The 23,222-nt window shown below is 45.1% G+C and overlaps 1 protein-coding gene across 1 annotated transcript in view; it reads right to left on the reverse strand.

Annotated features, from left to right (window-relative positions):
• The window catches only part of DCHS2 (dachsous cadherin-related 2), a 238,094-nt gene extending 215,079 nt beyond the window's left edge, over nt 1-23,015 (reverse strand). Inside the window, exon 1 of the mRNA XM_024198243.3 lies at nt 21,023-23,015. Coding sequence (XP_024054011.2) covers nt 21,023-22,888 — 1,866 coding nt within the window. The 5' untranslated portion in view covers nt 22,889-23,015. The remainder of the gene's footprint in view (nt 1-21,022) is intronic.
• Between the last annotated feature and the right edge of the window lie 207 nt (nt 23,016-23,222).

Here is a 23,222-nt window from a genome sequence, read left to right on the forward strand (position 1 = left end):
AGAGGCAGAGTGTGCCTTAAAGTGCCTGTACCCTCTGCTCTACAATATTATGTGGTTAGCCCCTTCTCTCTCTCCAGTAGCTGCCATCTCTATTGCTCCCAAACTCCCAGAGCAGTATGGGAGCAGCATATCTAACAGCACATAGATTAAACAAGATCAGAACACATCTCCTGGCCACTGGCAAGTCTCAGCACTTATGTTCAAGTGCCATATGCCACTGTATATACATGAAATACTTTTTTCAGCTACCAACATGGAATACTCTATCCCACTCACAGCTACTGCACTCCACTATGTTTTGCATAAAGCATGTTTTGTGAGCTGGTATCTGTGCCTGTTTATTGCTGATACCTACAGCAGAAGCTGGCTATTCTTGGAAACAGTCCAGACCCCTCCTCCTACTGACTTTGCAGCTGCTCCTATTACGTCTCTTTTATAATGAATGCAGAGTAGAAGTTATTCCAAATATGCTGTGCAGTTGAAGTACTGCACAGCAGATTTCTCCGAGCTTTCCACAAGCATACTGAATTGAGCTCTACGAAACTTGTGAATAGGTTCTAAATCAAGCTAATAAATTGTAAATGACAAATGTAGACACTGTAAACCATTGATATCTTTCCAGCATGGTTTGTTGTTCAAGAATGAATTGTTCCTACAGCAGTTTAGAAAATAAAGACTCATTCTGTGACATTTCAGTCCCCCGCATAGTAAGCTAGTTTGTGACTTTTAATTTAAAATTTTTCAGCCCTTATTTTCCCCTGTGCTCTTACACCTTCCAGCAAAAACTGAGGTTTCACTGTCTGCCGACTTTCCAGTTTATAGCTCTATGTATGGATGATAAACTGCCATTAATATTTGATAAATGGATATATGGGCCATATCCACACATTTACAACTTAATAATAATTTACTCATTGTGAAAACAACTCTTAGCAGAAAGGTGAACAATAGCAAATATTTCTGAATGGATTTCTTTCCATTTGACTGTGTTCACCAACCATTAATATGGGAAATTTGGACTTTTCTTCTTCTATGCCCCGATCCAAAGCTCACTGAAGGCAACAGAAAGGTTCCCATTAGAGCCAGCCAAAAAATACCAATTGTTTTCTGCAAGAAATTTAATTTATTTTCCCATGCAAATTTTTTGGTTTTGACAGATATTGAAAATTGAAATTTTTCAGTTTTGGTTAACATTTTTTTTTTCCAGAAAGCCAATTTTTATCTAAAAATATCCCTCTACCAACTCCAGCTCACATTTACTTCAGTGGCTGGAGACAGGCCCTAACACCTACTGTATCTAATGGTTAAAGATTATGATATGAAAACAAGCCTGTTGGCTACTGTCAAGGCTGTATCCCCACTTTGAACTTTAGGGTACAAGTGTGGAGGCCTGCATGAGGACTTCTAAGCTTAACTACCAGCTTAGTTCTGGTCCGCTGCCACCATTCCCTTCCCTGGGAAGCTTTTAGAAACCTTTCACCAATTCCCTGGTGAATACAGATCCAAACTCCCTGGATCTAAAAATAAGGAGAAATTGACCCTTCCCTCCTCCTTCCTTTCACCAACTCCTGGTGAATACAGATCCAACTTCCTTGGATCTAAAAACAAGGAAAAATCAATCAGGTTCTTAAAAAGAAGGCTTTTAATTAAAGAAAAAGGTAAAAATCATCTCTGTAAAATCAGTATGGAAAATAGCTTTACAGGGTAATCAAACTTAAAGAGCTCAGAGGACCCCCCTCTGTCTTAGGTTCAAAGTACAGCAAACAAAGATAAACAAGCTAGTAAAAGGTACATTTACAAGTTGAGAAAACAAAGTAAAACTAAGACGCCTTGTCTGGCTTTTTACTTACAAGTTTGAAATATGAGAGACTTGTTTAGAAAGATGGGGAGAACCTGGATTGATGTCTGGTCCCTCTCAGTCCCAAGAGCGAACAACCCCTTAAAACAAAGAGCACAAACAAAAGCCTTTCCCCCCCAAGATTTGAAAGTATCTTGTCCCCTTATTGGTCCTTTGGGTCAGGTGTCAGACAGGTTACCCGAGCTTCTTAACCCTTTACAGGTAAAAGGATTTTGGAGTCTCTGGCCAGGAGGGATTCCATAGCACTGTACACAGGAGAGCTGTTACCCTTCCCTTTATAGTTATGACAGCTACAGTCAGCTTTATCTCTTTCTTTAACAGCTCACTTTGACTCATGCCAGAAATAAGCATTAAGGATAATTAAACGCTATCTATTTCTTTTGCATGTGATCTCATGTGAGGGGTTAGTTAGCAAACAGCTGTTCATATGGTACACTAAGCTCAGGAGGTTATCCTCCCTTGAGATATCTGGTTTTTGCTCATGTTGAATGCTGAAAACTGATCACTTGCCTGATTTATGATTCTTGACTTAATCAGTGGAACTGTAAACCAAAAGCAGCAAAAGCCATTGTCCCCCTATTCCCACTTCTCCCACTACTGCATTTTTACCAAGTATCAGAGGTAGCCATATTAGTCTGTATCCACAAAAACAACGAGAATTCCGGTGGCATCTTAAAGACTAACGGATTTATTTGGGTAAAAAACCCACTTCTTCAGATGCATGCAGTGAAAATTACAGATGCAGGCATAAATATACTGACACATGAAGAGAAGGGAGTTACTTTACAAGTGGAGAACCAGTGTTAACAAGGCCAATTCAGTCAGGTAGTATCAATCCCAATAATTGATGAGGAGGTGTCAATACCAAGAGAGGGAAAATTGCTTTTGTAGTGAGTCAGCCACTCCCAGTCCCTATTCAAGCCCAAATTGATGGTGTTATGTTTGCAAATGAATTGTAGCTCAGCAGTTTCTCTTTGAAGTCTGTTTTTGACGTTTTGTTGTTGAAGAATGGCTACTTTTAAATCTGTAATTGAGTGTCCAGGGAGACTGAAATGTTCTCCCACTGGCTTTTGTAGGTTATCAGGCTGGTCTATACTTAGCCGCTAGTTCGGCGGCTGGAAATCGAACTTCCGGGTTCGATTTATCGCGTCTGGTCTGGACGCGATAAATCGAACCAGGAAGTGCTCGCCGTCGACTGCGGTACTCCAGCTCAACGAGAGGAGTACCGCGGAGTCGACGGGGGAGCCTGCCTGCCGCGTGTGGACCGCGTCTGAACGGCGGTAAGTTCGAAGTAAGGTATGTCGACTTCAGCTACGTTATTCACGTAGCTGAAGTTGCGTACCTTACTTCGACTTGGGGGGTTAGTGTAGACCAGGCCATCATTCCTGATGTCTGATTTGTGTCCATTTATCCTTTTACGTAGAGACTGTCCGGTTTGGCCAATGTACATGGCAGAGGGGCATTGCTGGCACATGATGGCATATATCACATTAGTAGATGTGCAGGTGAATGAGCCCTCTGACGATGTGGTTGGGTCCTATGACGGTGTCGCTAGAGTAGATATGGCGACAGAGAAGGCAACGAGGTTTGTTACAGGGATTGGTTCCTGGTTTAGTGTACGCCCCCCTGGCTGACACCCTGAGAGCAAAGAGCTATGAGGTGCAGATGGATGCCCTGATTGTCGGAGCCCTGGGCGCCTGGGACCCCTGCAACGAGCCTGTGCTGCGGACCTGCGGGATCGGTCGACGCTACGCACGTCTCATGCGGCGCCTCATGGTCCCAGACGCCATCCGAGGGTCCAGGGACATCTACATCGAGCACATCACCGGCCACCGACAGTACCAGGAGGCGTGAGCCAGAGTGACATCGTTCTCCCACTACGAGAAAGGGACCAAGTGACCTTCTCCGTTGGATCATATGAACTGGAACCATAAACTCCCTAAACACTAAATCTCACCAAATGAGGGTCAGTCCATCCTCATCATCATATCCACTCATTATTATCCACACCCGAACATAGCCACTTTATGAACTTCATACCCTCATATCTCAATGTCTGTACTTTGACCCATCAACCTTTTACCCCCAATCGGGGATATTGCAGATTATGTATTCCTCATGCCACCCTAACTTAAACCAAACTTTGCACCCTCGATAATCTGTATGTTATTCCCTGATAACCAGAAACTTCTATGCTCAAACTCTGTTCACAATTTATTTTTAACATCATCTTAATAAAATTTTTATTTCTGTTGTGTGTAGTTGCTGGTGAGTATTTGCTTCAGGTTTGAGGGTTGTCTGTAGGTGAGGATTGGCCTACCTCCCAAGGCCTGTGGGAGTGGGGGATCGTTTTCCAGGATAGGTTGTAGATCGTTGATGATGCGCTGGAGAGGTTTTAGCTGGGGGCTGTACATGATGGCCAATGGTGTTCTGTTATTTTCCTTGTTGGGCCTGTCCTGTAGTAGGTGACTTCTGGGTACACGTCTCGCTTTGTCAATCTGTTTCCTCACTTCCCCAGATGGATATTGTAGTTTAAAGAATGCTTGATAGAGATCTTATAGATCAGAGGTCGGCAACCTTTCAGAAGTGGTGTGCCGAGTTTTCATTTATTCACTCTAATTTAAGGTTTCGCATGCCAGTAATACATTTTAACGTTTTTAGAAGGTCTCTCTCTATAAGTCTATATTATATAACTAAACTATTGTTGTATGTAAAGTAAACAAGGTTTTTAAAATGTTTAAGACGCTTCATTTAAAATTAAATTAAAATGCAGATCTTATCAGTTTAGTGCAGTGGTTCTTAACCTGGGGTGCATACACCCCCTGGGGTGCGAGATGCCCTTTCTGGGGGCGCGAGACATGAGAGATTTTTTTAGAAGGTAAATCATCGAAAACACAAATTAAGCACAGGCACGTAAGTACAACTACTTTGTTTCATCAAACCTATGTATTTATTAACATTACACATTTTTTAACGATTACTGTAATATACAAAGTTTTTAAGTTTTCAAGTTTTTAAGCTAACTGTAGTGTAATTTTTGATAAGGGGTGCAAGAACATATTTTGAGAACTCCAGATCATCAGCGGGCTGAGCGGGGCCAGGTGTAGTGTATTAAATTGCTCCCCCTAGGAATGTGCTACTTACGGTGTACTACTTATGGCTGCCAGTCCTGATGCTCTGAGCGGCATGGTAAGTGGACAGGGAACAGGGGTGGTTGGCTAGGCGTGGTACTCCCTGGGGGCCTGTCAGGGGTCGGGGCAGTCAGGGGACAGGGAGCGGGGGGTGGTTGGATGCGGGGGATGGGGTCCCGGCGAGGCGGATGGGGTGGGGGTCCCAGGAGGGGGCGTTCAGGAGACAAGGAGCAGGGGGGGTTGGATGGGGGGGGGGGTCTGGGGGGGGCAGTCAGGGGGCGGGAAGTGGGAGGGGGAGGATAGGGGGAGGGCTGTTTGGAGAGGCACAGCTTTCCCTACCCGGGTGTAGTGTATTAAATTTCTCCCCGAAGGAATGTGCTACTTATGGTGTACTACTTACGGCTGCCAGTCCTGGTGCTCCGCAAGTAGCAGACGGAAGCTGGTCTGGGGTTCCTTCCGCTGGCTCCTGCCAGCCGGGGTCCCGGCCGCAGGCCCTGCTCAGCCCGCTGCCGTTCACCCAGGCCGGCAGCGGGCTGAGTGGGGGCGGTGGCCGGGACCCCGGCCAGCGGGCCAGTAAAAATCGGCTTGCGTGCCACCTTTGGCACACGTGCCACAGGTTGCCGACCCCTGTGATAGATGTAAGCAGAGTCAGAATGAGCTCTCCCCTGACATCTGGTGGTGAGCTGTGGAAAAGGACTTCAGGGGCCGATCTCGTTTGCATGGGCACACCCACCCTGCCTAGCATGATGGACTGCTTGCCCAAATGGTCACTTTGGCTGCTGTGGGATCCCCAGTCTCTTTGTTATTGGGGCAGGAGTAATAAAGCGTTGCTATCCCAGTTATGTGAATCAAGGACAGTAGAACTGTACTTGACATTTTATGACAGAGGGAGTCGCCCTCACCCAAGTAGCACCCACTAGGCAGGGGACATGGGTTCTAAACCCCAGTGAATTGAGAGAGACTGGGGCCCAGTAGTGTTGGCCCTAAACACCACTTTTACCCACCCTCTCTCCAGTGTGCAATAACAGAGCTAATTTTGACTCCATTAGCAGTCTTGTTACATGCTACAGAGCTGAAATCACTGATACCTGGGTCTAAGCATTAGACCTACTTTGGACTAGTGGTCCACTGGCACTGAGGCTCCCCTACTACCAGCTAAAGTCACTAAAGAGCTCAGAGCTGTGTTAAGTAAGGGGCTGAAGACAAATTGGTGAGCAGCTAGCAGGACAGCTAGCAGAGTGGCGTGGATAGCGGAGAGGCGTGGCGAGTGGAGTGGCTAGCAGGGTGGCTGGCGGAGCGGAGCGGCTAGCGGAGAGGTGTGGCAAGCGGAGCGGCTAGTGGAGAGGCATGGTAAGCAGAGCGGATAGCAGGGTGGCTGGCGGAGCGGAGTGGCTAGCGGAGAGGCATGGCGAGCAGAGCGGCTAGTAGGACGGCTGGCGGAGCGGAGCGGCTAGCAGGGCGGAGAGACGCAACTGGCAGTGAAGACTGCGGCAGAACCCCATGGCAAGGCATGGCAATCAGTCCTCAACCTGAGTACGATGTCCCCTCCATCCCTCCCCCCACTTCCACCCAGGCTGGGAGGTAAACTCTGCAGAGGAACTTCTGAACTCTGGGGGCTGCACTGACCAAGGTCAGAAACTGTGTGTGTGCGGGGGGAGGGGGGGGGAGAGAATGACTGTTGGGTTGCTGGACTTAAGACCCTGAGGGGGAAAAGACGCTGCCAAACATACTTGGGGGTGGGTCTTTTGCTCATGATTTCTGTTATGAATCCTGTTTGTGGTGTTTTCCCAACATAATGCCGCAGTGTTTCCCTCCTTTATTAAAAGGCTTTTGCTACACTCAGACTCCGTGCTTGCGAGAGGGGAAGTATTGCCTCTTATAGGCACCCGGGGGGTGGTATGTAATTGTCCCAGGTCACTGGGTGGGGGCTTGAGCCGGTTTTGCATTGGTATTGAAATGGAACCCTGGCCCTTGTTGTTGCCAACTCTGATGGGCAGGAGGGTTACATAGGCGTTTGTCTCTGTCTGAGGGATTGGAGCAAATGCAGCTGTATTTTAGGGCTTATCTGTAGACAATGGATCGTGTGATGTGTCCTGGATAGGAGCCGGAGTCATGTAGGTAAGTATAGCAGTCCGTAAGTTTCTGGTATAGGGTGGTGTTTATGTGACCATCAGTTATTTGCACTGTAGTGTCCAGGAAGTGGATCTCTTGTGTGGATCTCTTGTGTGGATTGGTCCAGGCTGAGGTTGATGGTGGGGTGGAAATTGTTGAAATCCAGGTGGAATTCTTCAAAGGACTCCTTCCAATGGGTCCATATGATGAAGATATCATCAATGTAGCGCATGTAGAGGAGGGGTGCTAGGGGATGAGAGCTGAGGAAGCATTGTTCTAAATCAGCTGAGCTACAATTCATTTGCAAACTTAACACCATCAGTTTGGGCTTGAATGGGGACTGGGAGTGGCTGGCTCACTATAAAAGCAATTTTCCCTCTCTTGGTATTGACACCTCCCCATCAATTATTGGGAGTGGACCACATCCACCCTGACTGAATTGGCCTTGTCAACACTGGTTCTCCACTTGTAAGAGAACTCCCTTCTCTTCATGTGTCAGTATATTTATGCCCGTATCTGCAATTTTCACTCCATGCGTCTGAAGAAGTGGGTTTTTTACCCACGAAAGCTTATGCCCAAATAAATCTGTTAGTCTTTAAGGTGCCACTGTTCTTCTCGTTGTTTTACTGCATTTTTAGTATTGAATCAGAGCTTTATATAGTCACCAAAAGTGCTTTCATGCAAGTCAAATGTTTGAGACTGGCTCTGAAATGATTACAATAAGGAATACAAATTAATTGCCTTGAAACACAACATAAAGTCTTCATTATTAATTGAATTCCTTTTCTGTCCTTAATATAATTTCAAAAGAAGTCACTTAAATATTACTCTCATTAAAAGAATATACAGAAAGTAAATTCACTCCAAAATTAAAAGAGGTATTGAAGAAAAGGTATTACCATAAAGTATTTTTTCTTGTAATTATAGAACCAGTTACAGCACAGCAGGTAGTAAGATCCTGCATGGATTTTGAGAAACATTGCATGTCTGTCCGTTAAGCTCTGAGCATAGAGCAGCCATAAAATATCACTGTCTGCTAAAGCCACATATTTTATGGATTACAAGAAGGTTTGTGCAGTCATGAAAGTGATTTTATTGCCATAGAGCTATTATTCTTTATAGGGACTCCACTGACTTTGATTTCTGGAGAGCTGAAAAATACCCAGCATGAATTTAGAAATCCAGAATATGAATTATACAAATTGCTATAAACTAACACTTAAACTAAATACAGTGTTCAAATAAATACCAACAGTACAAACTAGCGGAATAATTAATGTTTAGTTATAATTATATATTGACCAATAACTTCTGTACTGTCTAGTTTTCAAGCAAGTGGAGTTGTCTGGTTTGTGGTTTCCCCTCCCCCATTTACAATCAAGTTAGAGTTTTAAAAGATTACAACCACATTAAGCAGACCACCAGCAAAGTCTACTTAACTCTAGAAAACTTTTTGAAAATGTAGAAAGTGAGAAGTCGGACTTGATAGTTCCAGAGACTGGTAATAGGATGCAAAGGCCTTTTATTTTTCTGGGGGTGGGATGGAGAGGTTTATCTCAACACTGGCCCAGGTTGATAACGATCTGTCAGCTTTTGATTGCTGTTTGAGACCTACGTGAAATAAGTTCACAGTTCAATTCTTAGCAATTACAATTTGCATTAGTTGGACAGAACTGAATACATTAAAGAACTAACCTCTCATCTCCCCAGCTCATTGCTGAGGGACACAGATGAAAGAAATATGTACTGCTGAAGCCTGTACTGTTCTGTGCAATGGCTAAAGGGAGGATTTCAGTCACCAAACCCAGCAATCTGACATCTTTCAGAAGCACTAAATACCCTTTTTTGAAAAAGCAAAACATGCAAGGGAAAAAAACCCAGAATATTAAAATACAAGTCTTCTAAAAATCTACCCTTTCCATTAGTGGCTGATGGAAATATGTACATTTTATGTAAGAACAAGCATCTCTATTACTTTGTCTTCTATTTATGTTTAATACATAAAACATGAACAAATCCAAAGTCCTGCAGATGCTCCTTGGTTTTAAGCATACTTATATTGTATTTCAAATATATTTCCTGAAAATCCAGAGGCCTTTCCCTATTCAGTACATTAAAAATGGATATTTTTTGTAATATGCTATTGCGGCTTTATATGAAATCCTTTCTTGCTGAGCTGTGCATTCCGCAGCCAAAAAAGTACAATCACATCTCAGAGATTTTGTTATTCCATATGCCTCAGTTTTGAAGAAATAAAATTAACTTAGAAGCTCTAAAAAGTGAGCTACAATAATTCTTTTATGGCCCTTAAAAGTGCAAACTGTTCTAGCAGCAAAATGCTTATGGCTTTAGATAATTTGACAGATAAAGCACATGATCTTTAGCTTCTGGACTTTCATAGAGTTATACAGCACCCAGCACCCAGGCAAACAATCAGTTTACCTTATACTGCACCACACTGATGGAAGTGGACATTTGGGCAAAGGTAATAGGGAAACACCTACCTTTAAAAAAACAAAAAGGTCTCTCAGGATTTTAATGTCCATTTAGAGCAGACAAGACTTTACTTTTTAAAATCTCACTAAAAAGATCTTCACACAATGTGATGCTAGCAGACTAAGGCCTTGGCTACACTGGCACTGTACAGCGCTGCAACTTGCTGCGCTCAGGGGTGTGAAAACGCCCTCCCCCCCCCGAGCGCAGCGAGTGCAGCACTGTAAAGCGCCAGTGTGATCAGAGCCTGCAACGCCGCACGCTCACTAGCAGCGCTGCAAGTTACTCCCCTCGGAGAGGGGGAGTACTTACAGCGCTGCGAGAGAGCTCTCGCAGCGCTGGTGGCGCGACTACACTCGTGCTTCACAGCGCTGCCGCGGCAGCGCTGTGAATTCCCGAGTGTAGCCAAGGCCTAGGTGCAAGCTCATGCCAGAGCCCCAGGCCAATTCACTTGTATTTTATTATAGATCAAAGTGATTGTTCAATATAGGAGTGTATTTGGTGTTTAAACTTCATAAAACTAAGTGGGATTGTTCTCACCTATTTGTATCCCATTATAACATCGAAGCAAACATTTATATTGTGTATACCGTTGTAACTAAATAACCCATTAAATTAGAAAGAAGCTTTGTGAAATGCAAATGAAGATCTTTTAAGAGAAAAGTGCTAATTTCAAAGCAAGTGGTCATTGTGTCTGATGATCAGAGATTAAAGACTCTGAATGTATTCCTCACTCTCCATCATCAAAGGAAAAGCCAATGTGGGTAGCAACCCTGTCAGCTTGTTTTCTATGAGAAATGCGATAAGTATGGATTCAAGGAAAGACCCTGGATCTCTGGACTGTTTGAACTCTTACAGGGAAGTGTATCAGATGCAAAGCAGAGATCCCCAGAGACAATCTGGGTACCCTAAAAAGACTTTTGGAACACTGGCAGTTTATTACATCACTGCCACTATTTGCAATTACAAACTGTGACTCACTGTGCATATATTTTACCAGTTTTAACCCCTCAATAACTCTCACTTCCTTTTCTCGGGTAATAAACAGTTAGTTAACCACAGAATTGGCTACCAGTATTGTCTTTGGTATAAGACCTACAGTATCAATTGAGCTGGGGTAATTGACTGGCCTCCTGCAACTGGAAGCAACCTAAATGTGATGTGGTTTTTGGTGTAAGTAACCAGGTTGTCTATGTGGCAAGATAAACTGGAGTGTCTAAGGGGACTGTCTATGACTCTATGGTCAGACTGGTATAGTGATCCAAGAGTTCACATTTGTCACTGAATTGGTGAAATCTAATTATAGAACACACCGTTACTTTGGGGTGTCTGCCCTATTTTCTGACTGTCTGCCCTGAGATAAGCACTTTGAGTCATGAGCTACTCCGGACATCGTGGCACACAGTAAAATGCATAGCGACCAACTGGTCTACTTCAGAAGGATGGTAAGTCAATTCATCCTATCAACTCCCAGAAAACTAGGTATTTCAAACCTGACTCTGACTACACCACCATTCAAAGCCACTACTGTTACTGCATCAATATAATAAATAAAAAAAATAACATTTACACAGATCTTTTATTCAGAGCACTTTCTGATATTAATAATTAATCCTAAAACATTTTAAATAATACATTTTAATATTACAACTAAAACATTTATATAGCACTGTAAACATAAAATATAACACTGTCTCTGCCTTGAAAAGTTTACATGACAAATTTATGTCAGAATTTGATTTAGTGGTCTTGCTACGGGTTGAAAAATTTCTCTTTGCAAAATCCCGTCAGGAAAATGTTTTGCATCAAAATGATTCAAAGGAACAGTTACTAGGTACATTTTAGGATACAAAATATATTATGTTCTTAATGCACCAGAAAATGGATCCTAGTGTCAGATATGCAGAAGAGTACTTACATAGAATTAAATTAAATGAAAATTTACAGGTCAAGTTTCAGCCTGTTGTGTATGAAAGAGACAAATGTTATATTCCCCACACATAGAGTCAGCAAAGACTAGAAACACTGACAGATCCTTGACTACAGTGGCATGTCAGTTAATACTGTATTCCTGACACATACCACACTAAAACTCCATAAGCAGCACTGTAGTGGATACTGAAAGGCATTCATAATCATTCCAAAAAGCTTCAAAATAAAGTTGAGACAGATTTAAACCTACATTAGCAAGGAAATTTAGAGCTAAGACTTCCACTCATTCCTCAATGCACTACATTATGATCAGCAGAACAGCTCAGAAGAGAGCTAGTTTGTCATCACCCATGAGACTGAGACCTACAGAACTATAGTAGAGTACTTTGCATTTTATCCATTTATGTTAACATTGAATGCTTATGGTATGATTCTGTAGCGTGTATCATTCAGTCTAAAGCTATTCAGCACAAATCATTACAGGGCAAATCCAACCCACAGCCTAAGTAACCAAGCTGGCGCTGGAGTGAAACATGGGCACAGGCAGGGAGGAATCCTTACCACCACTCAGAGGTCTGCAGGCTCTTCCACGAGATCCTCTTCGGCCCATGAGGGGGGGAATTGTGAGGAACTATACAGAGGCAGATCCTCTGGCTTCATCCCATCCCCAGCCTCCCCCTGTGCACTGACGCACAGGAATTGCCAGAGTGGAGATTCATGCTGTGCAGGAAGTGCACCTTCCCATGCTACCTCCACCATTATATATTGTGATAAAAAAGAGAGGCCTGTGCAATAGGCAATAGAACTATGGATGCTGTGCTATTACCACCTCTGACCCACTTTACCCTTATCACCCTTACCCTTCAAGCTGGACAGGAAACAGTTTTTCTGGCCCACAAATAGCTCTGAGAGTTTGAAATTTTTTCCCCATCTTGAATCAGGATGAAAAGTCTAAATTTCAAAAATATAAACACACTGAACTGTTAGTTTTCAGTCAATCGGAACATTTTGTTTTAATAATTTTGAAATATTTTGTTTGGATTTCAGCTTTAAAAAAATCTTTTTCAGTCTAATTAATTTAAATGTTGAAACAAAAAGTCATTTTGAACTGGAAAACTGACTTTGAAACTTTTTCCCCCCTCAGCATTTTTTACAAGTTGGGGAATTTGTCGAACCCAACCCAGTTCCAGGCAGAGTGGATTTGATTTAAATCAAATTGATTTAAACCATAATTTAAATCACTAGTCAGGAAGACTCGACTTAATCATGGATTTCTACATAAAAGTGCATTCTTGTTGGTTGTTATAACCTTAATACATATTCTTCACAACTCAGAGATAGATGTTGGTTTCATTTTTAGAAGGTACACACTATACATTTTAAGTGATTTATTTTGAAAACTTTTCAGATTAGTTTTATAGCTATATCAGAAAATGAATGATTGGTTATTTCATTTACCAAAGGTAATTGGAGCAGATATTTATGAAGTCACTGGGAGGTGAACTATCTCCAATTCAACAGGTTAATCATTAATATTTGGAGGATTTGCTTTCCATGCTGTATTAAGAGGAGAATATCACCAAACAGACATTTAAATTGTTTTATTTAACTAAAACAACAACGTTATGTATTCTGGAATTTTTTTCTTCAATCGCAAACATATAATATTTTAACAAAACAAGCATATGAATTTTTGAATTTAGTTAAACATTCAAGTTCTTTAAAATCAGGTTTGTTTTTGTTAAAATTGTTTTTAACTAAAATAGTTAAATAAAATATTTTTTTTTAAATAACAAAAATTAAATCAACTATGTCAGCCAGGTCAACATGAGAAACTTAAAATATTGGCTTTTGCAGCTAACTCAGTCGTCTTCACCTTCATTTTCCCATTTTTTCATAATCTGGAAAAGAAAAACAAGCTTTCCTGCTTTTTCAGGTCCCAAATGATTTCTCAATTTGGAATGAATTAGTCCAAAGGAAGAAAATATTCTTTCTACACCGGCAGAAGAAGCTACTGCTGTTAAAAGTGAGATTATCACTTCAACAGTCTCTGAATCCAAGTGCTTAGTGATTTCCACTTGTTCACTGGTTTGACTTTCTTTAAAGCATCATCAGCAAACATATTTTTTGAATGGTTCTTATTCCCAAACTGGGTCTCTTTTATGGCCTGCTGCCATTATAGGTTTTCCCTTCTAGTGAGAGAATGGTATGGTAGATCTCAAATCAGTGAAGGCCACACTCAGAAAGACCTCAAGACTTCTGGAACATGCTGCTCAAACAGCTTCACTTTTGTTTCTACTGCCTGTCCCTCCCTTCTCACGTTTATCTCCAGACTTCTCCTTGTCCAGATCTGTTCTGCCCCCAACAATCTTCTATTCATTGAACTTTTTGAAACTTTGTACTTTTAGAGAGAGGTAAGGGATTGACTCTGTGTACACAAATTTGCAGAGGGACAATAGGGTTGAGGTATGTTATTTCTCACCTCTATATATTATATATTTAAAAACATTTTTGCTGTTAACAAGCATGTTATCTCTGGAGACACAAATCCACAGTTTGAGAACTGCAAAATGAAGCATCTCTGATGGTATCTTCTAGACTGAGCACTGAGTCCCATTGGGTAGATAGAAAGATTAACCTAAATCTATACAGAAGCCCCTGGAACCCCATAAAATTGGGTCCCTAATCCATGAACTATTGGAACGTATTACTGACCAGTTCTGTGGATAATCCCCTTGCAGCCTGGACAGAAGCCATGGAAGATACCAATGCCAGGATTATTTCCTGGTATCTGGCTCTATTTCTTCACTGTATGCCATTAGGTTGGCAGCAGCACACTTGAATGCTAATTCATTTTCACATGCTGGGTGGGGAGTGGTACCACTTGTGTTGTGGGCCACATATTTGTCAGACCAAGTAGGAGAAGGTGCAGGGGCATTACCTAGTCCCCAGTACACAAAGAGAGTTTATTCCAACTTCCCAGTTCCTTGTCCTGGACTCCTGTGAAAAGGAAAGGTCTATAAAAAAATCTCTGCTGGAGACACACAAGGGGAAGAGTGTTTTGGGGGGAAAGGCAGGTCTTTTCACCCAGGCTCTAAGGGCTCAATTGATGGCAAGGCTGAGTGGAGCACTGTTTTGGGACAGCTGGTATTCTGCTTGCTTGTTTGTTTTTAATATAACACTTTTTGCTTATGATACCTAGTTTCGTTTACCGAGTTTCTCTCCTACTGAGCTCATCTTGTTGTCTGTTGCTATATTTTGTTTCTGCTTTGTCATCTCACCAGTAAACGGTGAGTTTAAGATAAGTGTGCCTATAACCCATAATGGCTTGCGTGTAGTAGCACGACAATTTAAAAAAACCTACAAAATTTATAACTAAGAAATTTACTCTGTGCATTTCAATGCATACTCTTCCCCTCAACTTCACAACATCCAATAACCCATTCATTTCTGTTTGGTCCCCCCACACACACACCCTTTTAAGGATTTTTCCTGTTTGTTTAGATTTTGGGTGGTGATTCTAAATTATTCCAATCTAGTTGTTTTTCTCAGTGATGCAGTCATTATGCTGTCAGCTTCTTTGAATTAATAACTTCTTATCTCAGCTGCTGCATATAAATTCAGTTTATTTTCCAGAAAATACTTTGTCTCTTGCTGAGCAGCAGGGATATTGTAAGGACAGATCAGATTGATCTTTGTGTTTATGCAGTTAATAGCTGACTTGCATCTCTCTAACCTACCTGAGTGCTTGCTGAACACCACATTGTGTCAGAAGCCATATCAAACCAAGAGACGGAGCAACTGTTTCTACTAAATTAGCTGGATTTGCAAGAAAATCTGCCTAAATAAAATGAATCAGTATGAACAAAGTTTTAAATTTTTCTCATTGCTGCTGAGATTGCACTTAAAGCATAGGCAATGGCATTTTCCCATGGTGGTAGGCACTGGAGCACTGAAAGCATCCATTGTTTCCACATGAGAGGGGCAGGTTCATTCAAGCTATGGACACTTGTAAAGCCAGTGAAATTAATCAAATGCAGATTTAGGTGCAGAGTGATCCAGTACCGTCCACACAACTAGTCTATAAGACATCATTTCCAACAAGAAAAAAATAGAAATGAAGGAAACCCAAACAGCAATCAAAACAGGAGTAAAATTTCTTGTCCGGCAAAAATTCTTGACCACATCTTATCATTTGGATACAGATGAAAAAAATGCCCAGCATTTACCGACTGACTAGATTTATAGCAGGGTAGTAGAGTAGAGCAACTACTGGCAAGATCTAGAACATATCTCTTTGTTACCAGTCATCAGTTTAGTGGGGAGAAAGTAAGAGGCTTATATACTTTACCCATCTGGGTTGAAAAATCTACTCACCATTGAAGAGTGGGAAGATTTCCCTAATGAGCCAAGGGGATTAAACCATTCATTTCTGCAGAATTTAAATTTTCATTTTAAAAAGGTTTTTAGCTCCTACAGTTGTGACCCAAAGGTAAACCAATGCAGAGCTTCATTCCTTATTATGCAGATAGCTTCAGTCCATTTCTGCTGTTAATAAGTTTGCCAAGCAGCAGCAAAGCGAAATTAACAAAATTCTTCACTTTTCAAGGTTTTATTCAGAACCATGAAAGCAACAATGACACAGTCAATAATGATGTCAATTTCATGCAGGTTCTTGGTAAAGTTATGAACAGTAACAAAGTCAGATACTGGGCTTATAGGCCCCAAGAAAATGGCTAGAGGAGGGGTGGAAAAATAGAGACTTTCCCCCTTCCCCACCAATAATTGCAGCTGGAAACCTCTGGGAGAGCAGTTACCACAAAACAGCCAGGATGCTCTGGAGGGGTGGGAAAGCGAGAGAAAAAAGGCTTTTTCACCCATCCAATTGTCCAAGCCATTGGCTTGAAGCTTCACAATTGATTAGACATATGCAAAGTGATGAGAAAAATGTAGCCCTCAACTAGAATCCAGAGTCAACACCCATGTAGAAATCCCAGCACCCTCCCCATTCCTAGAAGCTGGAAGTGTCTGAACTTTAGCGGAGCATTCCCCTGGCACCTTGATGTTATCTTTTGTGTGTACCTCTGGCAAATAGATTTAGTCCTCCAGCTGATAGGTATATGGCCATTTTTTCAAGCTCTGCTCATAGTTACAACAGTGCAGTGACAGTCAACATATACTGTAAATTCGACATTTGCATGACCTGCTGGAAAACCTTCATTTCCACTAGTATATTTAAACCTTTTTTTCTTTTTAAATTAGTGTTTGTATATTACATTTCTTTTGGTCTCCACTCCTCCTTGAGGATGGTAATATATATATGACTAAATCAATCTTACATGTCAGGAATAATCAGTTCCTACTGTAGATTGAGGCCACATCAATTTAAATAACAACTTTCCTTCAGCACCATGGACTGCTGGCTGCAATCCTCCTCACTATTGCTACCACTTGGGAACCCTAATGAGGCTGAAGTATCCGACTTGCAGCAGATAAACTCCTCAAATGGTTTTGCCAGCTTTTCTATTTGCTTCTCAAAGCATGAAGCCAGCAGGAAACATATCATGTGTCCTGTAACCAGGAGGGAGTTTGAGTGGAAGAAGTTTTTGGTTTTAAAGGTTACTATCTTCAATAAAGAGCTGATTGCAGCACACTTGAGTGCTAATATAAGCTAACCGTTTAAAACACTAACTACATTTTAAACACAATTTTTCTAAGCCAAAACTCCCAAAAACCAATGGTGACATGGATATTTTGAAAATAACAGCCTTGCAAAATTCTACTCAACCACACTTGTAGAGGAGTAGTACTTTGGAATGGTGTCCCTAGCCTCTGTCTGTCAGAGGGTGGAGATGGATGGCAGGAGAGAGATCACTTGATCATTGCCTGTTAGGTTCACTCCCTCTGGGGCACCTGGCATTGGCCACTGTCGGTAGGCAGGATACTGGGCTAGATAGACCATTGGTCTGACCCGGTACGGCCTTTCTTATGTTCTTATGTATGTTTGACGGGCAAGTAAAACATCTTTTAAAAAAATAATTAGCATTAATCATCATGGCAAAGGGTCAGTGAACTGACCTTGTTCATTGGCAGATAAACTTTTATGATCATATTACAAAGCTGACTATTCCTTTTTCCTTCATTTCAGTTCCCTCAGAGTCATGCTGTGTGGCTCCTTCCCTGCAGCAAAGCTTCAGAATCCATCTTTCAGGAATAACTACCATTAGAACCAACTCATAGGGACTCTGGGTTTATTATCTAGCCCTAGTTTCAAAGAGTTTTTATATGCCAAGAGATACAAATTAAATCTTTTAAAAAACACTTCACAAAACCCAATACAATAAATACACCGTTTAGCTCAGCCCTATTGGGGCTAGCTCTCATCATTGAATAGGGGCTCAAAATGGTGCAGGTGATGTAGTAAAATGATGTATTTGGTGGCATCACAGCAGAGCAGAAGCCAAGCAGCATAACTATGGAGGAGCTGAAATGAAGAGCACCGGAGAACAAGTCTAGTTTCAAGTCAGTTATGCGTTGAATGCCAACCAATTGCCCTTGCTATTCAGAGCACTCACCATCTATAAAAACAAAATGTATCAATTAATTGCAGTGCTTAACACATTGTGGGCACTACTGAAGACAAATAATACATTCCTGTAATTTTTTGCAAAGGTTGTAGTTCATATTAAGATGAACACAATTAAAGCTATAAAGACCAGATACAAAATAATTCATCACTTTGCTGACAGAAAGCACACATGAGAAAATCTACCATTCATGTGATCCATATGCTACAACTAGGATTTAATTGGAAGCATATCTCCATGGTAAAGAGACCAAACACTAGGAAAAACCCCACAACGCTTTGGAACAAAAAGATTCCACTAGCAGAAATATGGTGTGAATAAACCCTGGTTGCAACACATGAAGCTAAGGAAAAGTATACTTACTGTGAGCTTCCCTTCCTGTTTTCTTTACCTGCTATGGCTCCAGTTAGGGTCAAAATCACTATCAGCAGTTTATTCTGTATTTTTTGAGGGTTTGGTGGTTGGTTTGTTTTTTAGTTGCATCCTATGGTCTAGATCCTATAGACACTTACAGATATGAGTTATTTTACTCATGTGAGCAGCCCTACTGAAACCATGTAAGGAGTTATTCACCTGAATAAGTGTTTGCAGGTTCAGTTCTTAATGTTGGAACATATTTTACTGCATCCATGTTGAAAAACTAGCCAACTCTATGTTACACCATCCTCCGTAAAACTAGCTCACCAAGACTACCCAAGCAGGCAATCCTGAGTAGGGCAACTAATAATACAATTATAATTTTAATTTCTAAAGCAACCACACTGAAGTACAAAATAAACACTAAGATTTGTGCAAAAATAACTCATTCCCCCACTTTCAGTTTGTTCATCTTGTACCAACAGAACCAGAACTACACAAACATCTTGAAGCCATGACTCTGTCAAAAAGTGGTTCTGTTCTATTACACCATATGTAGCAAATGGTAATGCAAAGCCCGGAGGATACTATGAAAGAGAAAGAACAATATGTATCCCCTGGGTCTGTGGAATGTTTAGAAGAATAGTTTGGGGCCAGAAAGACTTTTCCCCCAGAGAAACCACAAGGAGCCCAAAAAACTATTGTTCTTCTGAGGACCAAAGTTTGCTTCACTCATATGGAATGGCAAAACCCACAGCCTGCTGTACAGCCTCAAGAGATCCTTGTGCCTTTCTTTGGCTCCACAGAAGACCAACTTCAATAAAATTGTGCTGCCTTGGATCTCTGCAGCTAGTCCATTCCTCCAGAAACCCCTTTGCATGAAAGAAAAAGCAGATACACAGTGAAGTTAATATTGATTGTAAGGGTTAACTCTACTACGGAATCCATGCCTGGTTGAGGATAACAGACACTCCATAACTCTACAGCATATCTTCAATGGTACTTGGCAAAGGGGTGTATCATGCTGCAGATGCCTCTTTTCTATGTTTTCTGCATAATAATCTGTAGAAGTTTTCCAGAGAGGCCCAGGAAGGGAGGATTTTGGAAGGGGTGTGTGAATTTCCTTGGTTTCCTCCAAATCAGCAACATGACCTACCAGTTTTAAAAATGTGACGGTGTTTGCAAAAAGGAAATTATTTCTTTGGCTTCCTTCTTACAACTAACTAATGAGAGAAGCAGGAAGAGAATTGTGATGCCTTACAATCAATGTGAGTGCAATGTTTTGAAACCAGAATCCCGTGGAGGGGGATGTTGCGATTTGGGAGTGACAACAGTTAAGTTTCAGAGGGGTAACCGTGTTAGTCTGAATCTGTAAAAAGCAACAGAGGGTCCTGTGGCACCTTTAAGACTAACAGAAGTATTGGGAGCATAAGCTTTCATGGGTAAGAACCTCACTTCTTCAGATGCAAGTAATGGAAATTTCCAGAGGCAGGTATAAATCAGTATGGAGATAACGAGGTTAGTTCAATCAGGGAGGGTGAGGTGCTCTGCTAGCAGTTGAGGTGTGAACACCAAGGGAGAAGAAACTGCTTCTGTAGTTGGATAGCCATTCATAGTCTTTGTTTAATCCTGATCTGATGGTGTCAAATTTGCAAATGAACTGGAGCTCAGCAGTTTCTCTTTGAAGTCTGGTCCTGAAGTTTTTTTCCTGTAAGAAGGCTACCTTTACATCTGCTATTGTGTGGCCAGGGAGGTTGAAGTGTTCTCCTACAGGTTTTTGTATATTGCCATTCCTGATATCTGACTTGTGTCCATTTATCTTCTTGCGTGCCCACCGCTATGGGCACCCGCATGGCCCCACAATATGCCAACTTTTTTATGGCTGACCTGGAACAACGCTTCTTCAGCTCTCGTTCACTCACGCCCCTTCTCTACCTACGCTACATTGATGACATCTTCATCATCTGGACCCATGGGAAGGAGACCCTGGAAGAATTCCACCATGATTTCAACAGCTTCCACCCCACCATCAACCTCAGCCTGGCCCAATCTACACGGGAGGTCCACTTCCTAGACACCACAGTACAAATAAGCGATGGCCACGTTAACACCACCCTATACCGAAAACCCACCGACCGCTACTTGCATCTGAAAAAGTGAGGTTCTTACCCACGAAAGCTTATGCTCCCAATACTTCCGTTAGTCTTAAAGGTGCCACAGGACCAACAGTTAAGTTGACAGTATTGGAGTTCAGATACTCTCTGGCAGCCCTGCCTTGGGATCACAACAGGTGAGGTTTAACACATCAGCCATAATGTCAGCCCGATGCAGACCCTGCCAAGGCGGCTTGCTGCCCCCATGCATCCCCAGCAGGGATGCTCCTTGTCCCTACATAGGGAGGGGACTGCTACAGGCTGGAGCACAGCCGGAGAACAAACCCAGGTGTCTCAGGAGAAGATGCTTAAGGAGCCCCGAGACTCCCCTCTTGCTCTCGCCCCAGCAGGGCTGCCCGGCGGGTCACTCCCCCCGCCCGCGGTGCCCAGCCCGGTTACCTGCAGCAGGCAGTGCCCGGGCCCCGCGTGCTCGGCCAGGCTGGCGTTGTAGACCTGCTGCTCGAAGACGGGCTCGTTGTCGTTGGCGTCCTCCACCCGGACGCTCACCAGGCAGGAGGCGGAGAGCGGCGGCTCCCCCAGGTCCCGCGCCACCACCCGCAGCTCCAGCGCCGCCTCCCGCTCGCGGTCCAGGCCGCGCCGGGTGCTGATCACGCCGCTCAGCGGGTCGATGTGGAAGAGCTCGAAGGCCGAGGGCTCCCCCGCGGGGCCCGGCGCCGCCTCCAGGGCGTAGCGCACCTGGGCGTTGGGAGAGCCGGGCTCATCGGCGTCCGAGGCGCTGAGCCGCAGCACCATGGTGCCGGGAGAGGCGGCCTCGGAGACGGCGGCGCGGTAGCGGGGCTGGGGGAAGGCGGGCGGCTGGTCGTTGATGTCCGCGATGCGGAGCAGCAGCGTCTCGTGGGCGGAGAGCGGCGGGGAGCCGGCATCGGTGGCCGCCAGGCGCAGCTCGTACAGGTCCCGGCTCTCGCGGTCCAGGGGCCCCTCCACGCAGAGGAAATAAAGGCCGGCGGCGCCGCCGGGCCGCAGGGCGAAGGTGCCGTCCCCGCCCTGCAGGGTCAGGCCGAGCTCGTCCCCGGCCTCGTCGGGGTCCGAGACAGAGACGCGCGCCACGTAGTCCCCCGGCCGCGCGGCCTCGGAGAGCCGGGCGCCGCCGCCCTCGGTCAAGTAGAGCACGCGGATGGCCGGGCTGTTGTCGTTCACGTCCAGCACGGCGATGGAGACCAGCGCGCTGCTCACCTCGGGCTCGGCGCCGCCGTCCCGCGCCTGCACGATGACGCGGTGCAGGGCGCGGGCCTCGCGGTCCAGCGGGCGGTTGACGCGCAGCAGCCCGGTCTGCTCCTCCACGGCGAAGTAGGCGGCGGGGTCGCTCTGGCGGCGGTTGATGAGGTAACGCACCTGGCCGTTGGCGCCCAGGTCCGGGTCGGTGGCCTGCAGGCGGCAGACGGCGGTGCCCGGCGCCGCGTCCTCCCGCACGCGGGCCCGGTACTCGCTCCGGCTGAAGGCGGGCGCGTTGTCGTTCTCGTCCAGCACCCGGATCTCCACCTGCAGGCGGCCGCTCAGCCGCGGGCTGCCCCCGTCCCAGGCCTCGATCACCAGCCGGTGCGAGTCCGCCCGCTCCCGGTCCAGCCGCCGCAGCAGCACCAGGTCCAGCGGCTCCGGGGGGGGGCCGTAGCGCAGCTGGAAGAGCGGCGGCGCCTCCTCCTGCCCCTCGGCCAGCAGCGTGTAGCCCTGGGTGCCGAAGCTGCCGGCGTCGGGGTCCCGTGCGCCCGGGAGGCGGAAGGCGGTGCCGGGCGGGCTGAGCTCGGAGACGTTGAGCCGCAGCGAGTCCCGCGGGAAGCGGGGCGGATGGTCGTTCACGTCGGTGACCGCGATCTCCACCTGCACCATCTCCCCGCGCAGCGTGGCCGCCACGAAGCTGTAGCGCGCCCGCCGCTCCCGGTCCAGCCGCCGCGCCGTGCGGATGATGCCGGTGTCCGGCTGCACGTGGAAATCCGCCAGCACCGCCGACTCGCCGCTCCCCTCCGACAAGAAGAAGCCGCCCGGCTGCCCGTCGCCCGGGGGCAGCCCGGCCCGGATGTCCCCGACCAGCGTGTCCGCCGGGAGCCCTTCATCCACCGCCAGGCTCAGGTTGTAGAGCTGGGCTGAGCAGCCCCCCGCCGCGCACAGCCACAGGGGCACGAGCAGCGGCAGCAGCCCGGCCCCAGACGCCCCTAGGCCCCCGGGTCTCCTGCTCCCCTGGGGGAGAGGCCGCTCCTGCTGCCTCTGGCACCTGCTGCTCGCCCTCGGGGGCAGCGGCCGCTGCCCCATTCTCCGCTGCTCCTACCTTCTTCTCAGCCGAGAGCTCCTGGTCTCCCCGCAGCCGGAGGATCCGAGCGCCGGGTGCTCCCCAGACACCTCCTCACAGCCCAGTGCAATGACAGGGGGATCGCTTCTAATTCCGCATCGTGAGGGGTTTGTTTGCAGTCCTACGGCCCCTCGCCGCGCACACACTGCCACAGCCTGTGAACTCCTCCACGAGCGCTGCCGGATGCCTCCTCTTCGCTCTCGCCTCCTTTATTTCTTTCGCATCCGCGCCTCGCTCCGCTGGCCTGACCGGCCGCTTCCCCCCGCCGGAGTCAGGTGCATTATTCCTGTTGCTAGA

This window comes from Terrapene carolina, unplaced genomic scaffold (assembly GCF_002925995.2).
Source record: "Terrapene carolina triunguis isolate 2854851 unplaced genomic scaffold, T_m_triunguis-2.0 Scaffold66, whole genome shotgun sequence".
NCBI classification, from domain to species: Eukaryota; Metazoa; Chordata; order Testudines; family Emydidae; genus Terrapene; species Terrapene triunguis.